Source organism: Pygocentrus nattereri, chromosome 12, assembly GCF_015220715.1.
Source record: "Pygocentrus nattereri isolate fPygNat1 chromosome 12, fPygNat1.pri, whole genome shotgun sequence".
NCBI classification, from domain to species: domain Eukaryota; kingdom Metazoa; phylum Chordata; class Actinopteri; order Characiformes; family Serrasalmidae; genus Pygocentrus; species Pygocentrus nattereri.
Genome location: NC_051222.1, coordinates 9,555,150 through 9,568,063, shown reverse-complemented (window position 1 = coordinate 9,568,063; position 12,914 = coordinate 9,555,150). Strand labels below are relative to the sequence as shown.

Here is a 12,914-nt window from a genome sequence, read left to right as displayed (position 1 = left end):
AGTTCTGTTGATGAATTTTCACAAATCACTTTGTAAATTGTTCGTTGTTAGCATTGTTTTCTTTCTAAATGCATTGAGCTGTGGCCGTGTGATTGGCTGATTAGCTATTTGTGTTAACAAGCAATTGAACAGTGTACCTAATAAAGTGGCCTGTGAGTATATAATACTGGGCTTCCTTGAGGAGAGGTTTGAAAATGGTTAAACAAACACACTAACATCCATAAAATCACTATTATTTATATATATAATATATATATATAATCATTATTAATTAATATTCTATAAATTTTTATCATTATTGGTAGTTAACATGCAACATTGTATTGGTTGTTTTTAAATTGTACTTCCTGACCTTTACAACACAGCCATTGTTCTTTTTAAAACTGATAAAGGCAAATGTGCTGAAACGCTTGAGTCATTTAATCTCAAAGTATGTTTAAAATGTTCCACAGGGGAAAAAGAACTTGATTCCCCACTCGCATATCTCTTCAAGTTCCTCATTCTTGATTAAATTTCTGTCCTTTTGGTTTAGCAGATGTCACATATTCATGCAGGTGTAAACGTGTATATATAGAAGGCTGAGCTGAAGAAGGTGAGCAAGTAAGGAACCAGCACCCTTTGGTGAGACCTCTGCATTGATCCCAGCAGTGACAGGTAGGAACTGGGTCTTATCTGCTTATTACTATTTAAAAATCAAGGCCTTGTAAATAGTGTCTTTGCAAGTTGAAGGAAGTGAATTGGGCTGTTTTTTAAGATGCAGAGGTTCATTTATTTATCGTTGAGCTGTAAATAAATCATTCAGTGTGGTTTGATGTGAAGCAATAGAGAAACGTTCTAAAGACCAGAGGTGACAATGTCTACAACACAAACATAGCCAGTTTATTTACTAGGAAACTTAGAAGTGTCTTCAGTGGTTTTATAAGGAATGTTATTGATGGTAAGAAGTTGGAGGTAGAAAAATGAATAAATGTTTCATTTGGGGTTGTTTTTAGAGGTCTTAAGCTCTAAATACACACCTACAGATTATTATAGTTGTCAGTTGTACAGTCCCTGTACTTTATAGAACTTTAATTGAAGGCCAAAAACAGATTGTAGATTGTTGTTTCCTTTAGTTGTAGGCATTAATGACAAACTTGTTTATATGCACTCAATAATCTGATCATAATCAGATTTCTGCAATTAACTAATAAACTTAATTAATAAACTAAATAAAATAAATTAATTAATAAACACTGTATTCCGATGTAGAAATCTGATTAAGAAATCTGATAAAGAGACTGGATTTTAGCTCAGTAATCAGGTTTCTCAGTGCATGTGGACTCTTACTGTGATTTCTTTCGTATTGCTCAGTCTGTGCATGTGCAAAACAGACAGCTGTACCAGAAATGAGCAAGCTGTGTTTTTTGGACTGACAATAATACCAAACCATATACATTCTTGATTAGATAAATGATTTAAATATTCTTCATCTTCTAGATGATATGTTCATGTTTTCAGGTAAAATGGTGCAATGTTTTTTTTTTTTAAAGAAGCCTCGGCATGAAGTTTTAGTCTTGAATCATGTTTATGTCATGTCTTCTTCAGTGAGTTTATTGGCTGGTTGCAAAGCAGCAATCTGATAACTGTCAGACCCATTGATTGGCATATATTGGATTACTAACAAAATCCGATTTTCTGCAGTTATCGGGTTACTAAATGCGTGTAAGCGCACTCACTGCCAATGTCCACGTGTTACAAATGGAACTTAACTCTTTTTAATAGACTGGGATGATAATAACACTAGTTATTCTCGTTTCTGCTAAGCCTTCTAAGCCACTTCTCCTTCTGGGTCACAATGGGGAGCTAGAGTCCATCCCAGCAGTCACTGGGTGGAAGGCAGGAAACACCTTGGACAGGTCACCAGTTTATCACAGGGCCAATTACATATAAAGCATGAGATATCAGTATGAACTATTTACAGAATTTCATGTCTGAATTGCTGTATGGAAGCTAGAGCTTCCACATATTAGTCTCCTCCTCAGACCAAGTTCTGCACAGGAGCCAACAAGGATTAGAAGTTACAACCACCATTCGGCATTTTGCAAACTTGCCTCAAATAACTCTTTTTAGATTAATATTTACATAACCTGAAATATTCATTTTTCAGAAGTGGATTTATTTGATTAATCCTTTACATTACACAGTTTTAATGATAGTGTTATTATTTGAGTGATAAGCTGATACTTTAACTGCCTGCTGCCTTTAAGCTCGTGTTTTATGGCGGGCTCTTCAGCCTTTATCTTTTTCCTTCATTTCTTTCAGATTCTGTTGTCCATTCTCCATCAAGTCCCTCTTCCTGAGCTCCATCATGGTCTTTCTCGCTCCGGTGCTGCTTCTGTTGGCTCTCTCTAGATGTTCCAGTGAAGTTGTAACTGATTTTACCCAGACGTGTCCTCAGTTCTTTGCTAACCCAGGAGGAACTCTGTCTCCTCCGACTGTATTTCCAGGAAAGAAGTACAAACAGATCTGCCAAATTCTAGGTAACACATATGAATACGCAACACTGTATGACACAGCAAACAAGATCCCCGTCTACTCAGCCTACAGGTTTAATGGTTTGATGCAATGTACAAGACAAAGCAACTGGTATATTGAACCTCAGGTATGTTAACCAGCATTGTGTCACTTTTTTGTGTACATGCATTTATTATATTATTTTCATGTTTTGAGCTTTGCCCGTCATTAATCAGATCTCGTCTTCTTCTCATTGAACAAATTATTACAGCTTGAAAACATAAATTATAGCAAAAAGATGGCAACTGAAAGCAGCGTGACCAACATACAAAATCAAGCTGTTGATGACGACTACGCAAATTCAGGCTATCACAGAGGACATCTGGCTCCGGTCCTCCATGCCACGTCACAGAGCTGCTCTGATGCCACCTTCACCCTCACCAACGCTGCTCCACAAGACAGCTCTTTCAACAGCGGAAAGTGGAGGACTACAGAGAAAGCTGTGGCTGACACTCTGGTGCAGAATTGTAAGGGAAATTCAGCCTATATCGTCACCGGGGTGGTTCCTGGCACTGGTAAACTAAAGAACAGAGTTTGTATTCCCAGTTACTTCTGGACCGCTTACTGCTGTCTAGACAATAATCAGCAAGTGAAAGCTGCAAGTGGTTTCTTAGGACAGAACGAAAATAATCCAGTGCAGGAAATGTCAATCAAGAATCTAGCTAGAAAGCTGAGTGATCTGTATGGTCAAGTTTTCCGTGTATTTGGTGGTAAATGTAATTAATCCAGCTCTTCTCCTTGGAGGTTGCTTTCAACATCCAATTCAGTCTCACCAAAAATAAAAGAAAGAGCTCCAAATCATGACGGAGAACATCCTTTGCATCAAAACATAAAAAAATCTCTCTCTTTCTCTCTTTACTATTTTTGCATTATGTACTTTTCATTAATCAATTTCCATCAATGATTTTTCACAAATCACTTTGTAAAATGTTCATTCTTAATATGTTTTTGACTTCAATAAAGTGTGTGAAAGAATGAAGTCGTTTATTTATTTAGGTTTTAGGTTTTACAGCCAATTTGGCCACTTTGAGAGTATCCATCAGCACCCATTGAGAGTGTTGGTAGAGAAGTACAGAGAAGGTCAGAAGGAGCTACATTGTGTCTTTGTGGATCTAGAGAAGGCATATGATAGTGTGCCAAGACAGGAACTGTGGTACTGTATGAGGAAGTCAGGTGTAGCTGAAAAGTATGTTAGGGTGGTGCAGGACGTATGAGGATAGTGAGACAGTGGTGAGGTGTGCAGTTGGAGTGACAAATGGTTTCAAGGTGAAGGTAGGGTTACATCAGGGATCAGCTTTGAGCCCCTTCTTGTTTGCAATGGTGATGGAAAGGTTGACAGATGAGGTCAGGCAGGAGGCTCCATGGACCATGATGTTTGCAGATGACATTGTAATCTGTGGTGAGAGTAGAGAGCAGGTGGAAGAGAATCTGGAGAGGTGGAGGTTTGCACTGGAGAGGAGAGGAATGAAGGTCAGTAGAGACAAGAAGGGAGGCAGGTGGAAAGGTGAAGATGCAAGGAGTAGAGGTCGTAAAGGTGGATGACTTCAAATATCTTGGGTCAACCATCCAGAGCAATGGACAGTGTAGAAAAGAGGTGAAGAAGAGGGTGCAGGCAGGATGGAGTGGGTGGAGACGGGTGTCAGGGCTGATGTGTGACAGAAGGATAGCAGCAAGAGTGAAAGGGAAGGTTTACAAGACAGTAGTGCGTCCTGCTATGATGTATGGTTTGGAGACTGTGGCTCTGTTTAAAAGACAGGAGGCTGAGCTGGAGGTGGCAGAGATGAAGATGCTGAGATTTTCGTTGGGAGTGACAAGGATGGACAAGATTAGAAATGAGCAGATCAGAGGGACAGTGAAGGTGGAGCAGTTTGGAGATAAAGCCAGAGAGGCCAGGTTGAGATGGTTTGGACATGTGTTGAGGAGGAATAGTGGATATATTGGTCAAAGAATGTTGGAGATGGAGCTGCCGGGCAGAAGGAGAAGAGGTAGACCTCAGAGAAGGTTTATGGATGTAGTGAAGGTGGACATGGAGATGGTGGTGTAAAAGTAGAGGAGGCAGTGGATAGGGCAAGATGGAGGCAGATGATCCGCTGTGGTGACCCCTAAAGGGAGCAGCCGAAAGAAGAAGAAGATACACACACACACACACACACACACACACACACACACACACACACACACACACACACACATATATATATATATATATATATATATATATATATATATATATATATATACATAAAAGAACTGGAGGCTACACACAATACTGAGCCTCATTTTGACTTGTTTTAAGGACATTACATCAAAGTTGGATCAGCCTGTCGTGTGTTTTTTCCACTTTAATTTTGTGTGTGACTCCAAATCCAGGCCTCCATTGGTTAATAAATTTGATTTCCATTGATGATTTTTGTGTGATTTTGTTGTCAGCACATTCAACTTTGTACAGAACAAAGTAGATTTCACTCATTCAGATCTAGGATGTGTTATTTGAGTGTTCCCTTTATTTTATTTTATATATATAAAAGAACTGAAATTACCATTATTGTTACAGTTTGTCACTTCTCACAGTTACTGTTATATATGGTTGTGCTAATATCTGTCCACAAACCTACTTTACTCCTTCTTCCTCCCCCCTTAATACACCACACAATAACAGTGTCATCTGACAACTCAGGACAATCCTCTCCAGTGACTTCACCAGATGAGACATCAGTGCTACAGGTCTGTAGTCATTCAGTTAATTGGGGTACTTGATCTTTGGTATTGGGGACAATAGCAGGATGTTTTCCAAAGTATCAAAACCATCTGCAGTTTCAGGCTCAGGTTGTAAATAAATTGCAGAACTCCATCCTGCTGGTCTGTGCAGGCTTTTGGTACTTTAACACTGACACCATCAGGGCCCACCACTTTTCCTGCCTTCAATTGTTGTAACTCCCTTCTCACTGGATGAGGAAAACGTGGGTGAGACAGCTGGGAGTGATCACTGTTTGAGACCGATGAGGACACAAAAGTGGAACGAGATGCAGTAAAGTCCCAGGTAAAGGAAAGGCCAATGGTCCACTATTGAACCTACTGAAGAAAGTGTTGAGCTCATTTGCCTTCATCCAGCTCTTGGTCTGATGATTGCAGGGCAAATTGTGGCCTGAAACTTTTGTTATTCCTTTCCATACCTCTTTCTCTTCTGCCCTCTAAAGATTGTCTCTCGATTTTTCTCCTGTAGTCCTCCTTGCACTCTTTAATTCTTACCTTCAGCTCCCTCTGTATGCCCCTCATACCATCCCTATCACCAGCCCTAACAGCCTTCTTCTTTTCATTCAGCAGGGCCTTCAGGTTGTCAGTGACCTACTGTTTGTTGTTCACAAAGCAACACTCAGTCTTGGAGAACATTGATCTCCTCAATATGGGATTCACAAAGAATGGCTTAGCCAGTGTTTCAAAGTGTCCATTTCAGGGCCTCAGCTGACCATTTCCTGATGGATGTGGTCTCCATGGGTTGCCTCAGTACAGGGGTTGTGGTTTGAGTTTCCCAGTGGAGGAAGTGTAAAAGAGTTATTTGCCTCATTGACATTGGCATAAAGGAAGTCTAATGTCCTCTGTTCCTGGTGGGACATCTGACGTGCTGTTTGAATGCTGGTAAAATGCAGGAAAGACTGTCAGGTTAAGGTCCTCTGATATGACGATGATCAGGGCTTGTAGGTACTGAGTCTGTAGTCCCCCTGTCATGTTGGGGATGACGTCACACACGAAGACAGCAACATCAGATGGTGGAATATACACCACTATTGCAAAAACATGCAAAAACTGCCTAGACAAGTAGTACAGTCGCATGCTTACTGCTAAAAGTTCAATGTCCATTATTTTGTCTACAAAATATCACATGACAAAGACTTTTACAAAGGCAGTTATTAGTTTGCAGTAGATTAAATGGCAGTAAGCATTATGAGCTATGACAATGAGCACTGATATAGCCTTTTTCAATATGTTAAATCAAAATTTTGTGGGGAAAACATATAATTTGACCATGAGGGAATTTCTTTCACATGTTTTCAAGTTTTCAAGTTTTCATATGTAATGTTGATAGAGGTTAAATAGTGGTAGATGCTCTACTTCGTCACCATGACTGAATTTTAAAACATAGTTGTGTGCAAATGTTTGGTGCCCTGGTCATAGTACATGTTTTGTTGATTTTCTAAGTGAAAAGAAGTTAACACACCTTTTGAGGTCTCACGGTTGATTTAACAATTGCTGTTTCACTGTAACACCACCAATTACATCTGCTATGGTCTCATGAATGTAAACCTCATGCATGTTTTACCAAGTTTTGCACAGTGTTACCACAGAAACAACCATACCTGGACTTGCTATGTGTTTACAGTGCACTTTGCAAAGTTATAAGTCAGTACAGATTAAAGTCTGGTGTGTTTATTTTGTGCGTGCTGGTGTTTAAACGGCATACAACAGAAAAAAAATGAATGGAGGACTTAATTTGATTGCAATGAGAACTTAATACTAAGGGAAATGCATTTTATAATTTGTCTGTATGTGGTAAAGATTGTTATGTTAGGGTTTTTCCTTCTCCTCTAAAGTTACCAATTTGGAGATATGAATTTTTGTATTTATATATACACTGTATGGCCAAACGAAGGATCCCTCCTATTTACTGAGTTCAAGTGTTTCAGCCACACCTATTGCTAATATATATATACATATCAAACACATAGCCAAGCGATTTCCACAAACACTGGCAGTAAAATGGGTCGTACTGAAGAGCTCAGTGACTAAATGTGGCACTGTCACAGGATGCCATCTTTGCCACAAGTAGAAGCAACATCAACACATAAACTGTTATTCAAGACCTTCAATAAAAGGGTTTCCATGGCTGAGCAGCTGTACAGAAGCCTAGGATCATTATGTGCAGTGTCAAATGTCGGCTAGAGTGGTGTAAAGTACACCACAGAATACCAATGAATTCTGCAGAGTGATGAATCACACCTCACTATTTGGCAGTCTGATAGATGAATTTGGGTTTGGTGGATGCCAGGAGACTCCTATCTACTGGAATGCATAGTGCCAACAGTAAAGTTTGGTGGAGGAGGGATAATGGGCTGGGGCTGTCTTTCAGGGTTTGGTCCCCTTAGTTCCAGTGAAATGACATGTTAATGTTACAGCACACAAAGACATTTTAGACAGTTATATGATTCCAACTTTGGGGAAGACCCCTATCCTCTTCCAGCATGACTATAGCCCTGCCTAAAATGAGATCCATAAAGATGTGGTTTAACAAGTTTTGTGTGGAGGAACTCCAGTGGCCTGCACACCCTGACCTCAACCCCACTGAGCACCTTTGAGATGAATTGAAATGTCAGTGGTGAGCCAGGCCTTCGTGACTAACATCAATGACTGACCTCACAAATGCTTTTTTGACTGAATGGGCACAAATTATGACAGACATACTCCAAAATCTTGTGGAAATCTGTCCAGAAGATTGGTGGCTGTTATAGCCACAAAAGGCTCTGTTATAATATATTATGAATACTAACTCTATATTAATGCTGATGATTTTGGAATGGAATGTCCAACAAGCTGATATTGGTTTGATTGTCAGGTGTTCACATACCTTTTGCAATTTAGTGACCAACCAAATGTCTAGGGCACGGGACAATATACACTATATTTCCAAAAGTATTCACTCAGTACTCACGTGGTGTAAAGCGACCTTCATGACCTGAATTCAGAGTATTAGATGAATCCTAACCTCCATAGCACTTTGGCCCAGAAGGTCCCCATTTTGACATGCCTGTTGTAAAGAAACCTGGTGACTATAATCACTTTACAATGGTGGTGATAAGAACCCTTTAAATATACCAAAAGGTGTGCTGATCATAGCATGGAGGCTATTGTTTTTGTCTGTTTGGACCATTAAAATGGCATGTTTAAAACGTTCCGTGTGAAAGAAGAACTTGCTTTATTTACTCCACTCTTTTATCTCTTGATGATTCACCAAGTTCCTCATTAACTTCCTGATTAAATTTGTCAAGTCATGGTGCGGCAAACGTCACTGAGAATGTAAGGTGTATATACACAGCATGAGCTGAAGGACGTGAAGGTGAAAGACAGGAACGAGTGCTGTTTGGTGAGACCTCTGCATTGAACCCAGCAGTAACAGGTAGGAATTAAATGTAATTTAATTTGAATTTTTTGAATTTACAACCATTTGTCACTGTGTTTGCACACTGTGAAATGAGACCTCTGCATTTAACCCATCCGTGCAGTGAAATGCCCACACTACACACTAGTGAACACACACACCTGCCTGGAGAAGTGGACAGCCCTTCCACGGCACCTGGGGAGCAATTGGGGGTTAGGTGCCTTGCTCAAAGGCACTTCAGTCATGGACTGTCAGCCAAGGGGATCGCACCAGCAACCTTCAAGTCACAGGGCTGGTGCCCTAACCTCCAGCCCACAAATGCCCCCTGTCTTCCATTTATTGTTATTATTAGTAGAAGTATTAGTATTATTATTATTGTTGTTTGTTGTGTTAAATGTTGCAGAAATTGAAAGAAGTATTCTTCCAAATTGATGTAATTGATTGAGATGTAAATATAGTCATTCAGAGTTGTTTGATAATTTACATTTAACATTTATGGTATTTAGCAGATGCTCTTATCCAGAGCGACTTACAGTTTGATCATTTTACACAGGTAGGCGAAGGTGGTGTTAGGAGTCTTGCCCAAGGACTCTTATTGGTGTAGTGTAGGGTGCTGACCTAGGTGGGGATTGAACCCCAGTCTACAGCATAGAAGTTAGCCACTACACTAACCAACCACCATAAATGATAATGAAACAGTAGAGAAACTTACTGATGTATTTTTTATACTATGGTAATGTGCATAGTGCGCAGAGCTTGCCAACTTTCTGCAGAGTCAATCCCTACAGACCTCCAAACTTCATGTGGCCTTCAGATTAGCTCAAGAACAGCTTAGAGAGCTTCATGGAATGGGTTTCCATGGCCGAGCTGCTGCATCCAAGCCTTACATCACGAAGCACAATGCAGAGTGTCGAATGTAGTGGTATAAATCGCTGCCACTGGACTCCAGAGCAGTGGAGACATGTTCTCTGGAGTGACGAATCACGCTTCTCCGTCTGGCAATCAGATAGATGAGTCTGGGTTTGATGGTTGCCTTGAGAACGGTACTTGTCCGACTGCATTGTGCCGAGTGTAAAGTTTGGTGGAGGGGGGATTATGGTGTGGGGTGGTTTTTCAGGAGTTCGGCTCTGCCCCTTAGTTCCAGTGAAAGGAACTCTTAATGCTTCAGCACTAAGAGATTTTGGACAATTTCATGCTCCCGAATTGGTGGGAACAGTTTGGGAATGGCCCCTTCCTGTTCGAACACGACTGTGCACCTGTTCACAAAGCAGGTCCATAAAGACGTGGATGAGCGAGTTTGGTGTGGAAGAACTTGACTGGCCTGCATAGAGTCCGGACCTCAACCTGATAGAACACCTTTGGGATGAATTAGAGCGGAGACTGAGTCAGGTCTTCTCGTCCAACATCAGTATCTGACCTCTCAAATGTGCTTCTGTAAGAACAGTCAAAAATTCCCATAAACACACTCTTCAACCTTCTTGAAAGCCTTCCCAGAGGAGTTGAAGCTGTTATAGCTGCAAAGGGTGGGCCGACATCATATTAAACCCTATGGATTACGAATGGGATGTTACCCAAGTAAGAAATCAGAGTATTATGTTTACACAAGTTTACACAACCATTTGAATAATCAGATAACTGCAGAAATCTGATTATGATGTAAATTCACTCAATGTCTCTGGTATAAGGCAACATGTTCTTTTTTGTTTAGTTATATAGTCAGAAACTCAAAGAAACACTGACATGATCTGCCTGAATGTTACAAATAGAACTGTTATTTTTACATTTTAATTTCTTTTAAATTTTTATTTCTTCAGTTTTTCATGAAGTGCTCCTCGACCTGTGTTTTTCCTTCGTTTGTGTGCATAACCCAGAAAGTGGACCAGTTTTGTTTCCTTTTTTCCTCCAGCAGATTCTGTTCCCCATCGCATCCCTCTTCCTGATGGTCATCATGAACCTATTCACTCTAGTGCTGCTTCTGCTGACTCTCTCTAGATGTTCCAGTGAAGTTGTAAACAGTTCCACCCAGACGTGTCCTCAGTTCTTTGCTGACCCAGGAGGAGCTCTGTCTCCTCCGACTGTATTTCCAGGAAACAATTACAAAGAGATCTGCCAAATTCTAGGTAACACATATGAATACGCAACACTGTATGACACAGCAAACAGGATCCCCGTCTACTCAGCCTACAGGTTTAATGGTTATACACAATGTACAAGACAAAGCAACTGGTATATTGAACCTCAGGTATGTTAACCAGCATTGTGTCACTTTTTTGTGTACATGCATTTATTATATTATTTTCATGTTTTGAGCTTTGCCCGTCATTAATCAGATCTCGTCTTCTTCTCATTGAACAAATTATTACAGCTTGAAAACATAAATTATAGCAAAAAGATGGCAACTGAAAGCAGCGTGACCAACATACAAAATCAAGCTGTTAATGACGACTACGCAAATTCAGGCTATGACAGAGGACATCTGGCTCCGGTCCTCCATGCCACGTCACAGAGCTGCTCTGATGCCACCTTCACCCTCACCAACGCTGCTCCACAAGACAAGTCTTTCAATAGAGGACAGTGGAGGATTACAGAGAAAGCTGTGGCTGACACTCTGGTGCAGAATTGTAAGGGAAATTCAGCCTATATCGTCACCGGGGTGGTTCCTGGCACTGGTAAACTAAAGAACAGAGTTCGTATTCCCAGTTACTTCTGGACCGCTTACTGCTGTCTAGACAACAATCAGCAAGTGAAAGCTGCAAGTGGTTTCTTAGGACAGAACAAAAATGTCCCAGTGCAGGAAATGTCAATCAAGAATCTAGATACAATGCTGAGTGGTCTGTATGGTCCAGTTTTCAATGTATTTGGTGGTAAATGTAATTAATCCAGCTCTTCTCCTTGGAGGTTGGTTTTAACATCCAATTCAGTCTCATCAAAAATAAAAGAAAGACCTCCAAATCATGACGGAGAACATCCTTTGCAACAAAACATAAAAAAAAATCTCTCTTTCTCTCTTTACTATTTTTGCATTATGTACTTTTCATTAATCGATTTCTGTCAATGATTTTTCGCAAATCACTTTGTAAAATGTTCATTCTTAATATGTTTTTGACTTCAATAAAGTGTGTGAAAGAATGAAGTTGTTTATTTCTTTAGGTTTTAGGTTTTGCAGCCAATTTGGTCTCATCACTTTGAGAATATGACACAGCAAACAGGATCCCCGTCTACTCAGCCTACAAGTTTGAAGGTTTAAAGAAGGTTTAAACAAATCTTTTTTTCTCCTTCCTTACAAGAAACCTGCACTCTGTAGATTCATTTTCACTTTCTGCAGTTTTAATAAATCATTTTGTAAGCTTCATTGTTCTTTTCTCTTTGACATCACTAAAGCAAGTAAAAGACTGAATTCTTACACATCAGTGTGTAAAGCCATTAGAAGAGCGGCGCTCTGAATTATAGCTGGAGTCTGAAAATTCTTAGTTTCATTAGTTTTTCAAACCGAATTTACAGATAGAATACAGCAATTTCAGATACAATAAAAAAAACTCACAACTGTAAAATTTTTGCCAAAAGCAACTTTTTCTCTTTTTTTCGATCTTAGACTTTACAGCCTAAAACGTTGCCTCACCAATTTTGGAGGTGTGGTTCCACTTGGGTTGCCATTTTCAATATGGACAAATCAGCCTTGATCGCCTTGATTGCTCACCTATGTATAAATAAAAGCTCTGCCTTGAACCCACGCTGATGTGTGTGCATTTCTAGGTTCATGTTTGGCTTCCCAACCAGTGTAAGTCAGCTCCTCCTCAGGATGACGCCACAGGCCAAACTTTACCTTCAGGAAATGTTTAGTCTTTCTTGAAATCTGAATACAGGTTCTAAACTGTGTGAGGCACCAAGCTACAAAAACTTGTGCATTAGTGTGAAGCAGAGTTAAACCCCCTTATCCATGATAACATCACTGTAATGCATGAGCACAAGTGGGAAACTAGACTGTCATTCAGAAAGTTCACTATTTCTGAGGGATGAAAAAGGCCTGCTTTACATTCCAGAAGGTTCAGAGCTCTAGAAGGTCCAGTTATGTTTGGACATTATTAAGAACAAGTCTTAAGAACATGGAGGGTGGCTTGGATGAATTCATCTAATGAACATCAATTTGTTCAGCGGTTTGAGGCATTATGACCTTCAAACATTGTGAAGGAAGACTGTCTCCACCATTGAA

The 12,914-nt window shown here is 40.0% G+C and overlaps 2 protein-coding genes across 3 annotated transcripts; both read left to right on the top strand.

Annotated features, from left to right (window-relative positions):
• Window positions 1-570: 570 nt before the first annotated feature.
• On the top strand, window positions 571-3,440 carry LOC108439104 (endonuclease domain-containing 1 protein-like). Its single transcript, XM_017717310.1, has 3 exons — window positions 571-654; window positions 2,302-2,641; window positions 2,765-3,440. The coding sequence occupies exons 2-3, from the start codon at window positions 2,348-2,350 to the stop codon at window positions 3,275-3,277; spliced, it is 807 nt and encodes a 268-aa protein (XP_017572799.1). The 5' UTR covers window positions 571-654; window positions 2,302-2,347; the 3' UTR covers window positions 3,278-3,440.
• Window positions 3,441-8,628: 5,188 nt separating this feature from the next.
• Window positions 8,629-11,833, top strand: LOC108439103 (endonuclease domain-containing 1 protein-like). 2 transcript variants are annotated; one of them, XM_017717309.2, is made up of 3 exons: window positions 8,629-8,722; window positions 10,614-10,946; window positions 11,070-11,833. In XM_017717309.2, exons 2-3 carry the CDS (start codon window positions 10,644-10,646, stop codon window positions 11,580-11,582), a joined length of 816 nt encoding a protein of 271 aa, XP_017572798.1. In that variant the 5' UTR covers window positions 8,629-8,722; window positions 10,614-10,643; the 3' UTR covers window positions 11,583-11,833. The 2 variants fall into 2 exon arrangements, with proteins under 2 accessions (XP_017572798.1, XP_017572797.1); XM_017717308.2 differs by having other exon boundaries at window positions 8,650-8,722; window positions 10,611-10,946.
• Window positions 11,834-12,914: the final 1,081 nt, after the last annotated feature.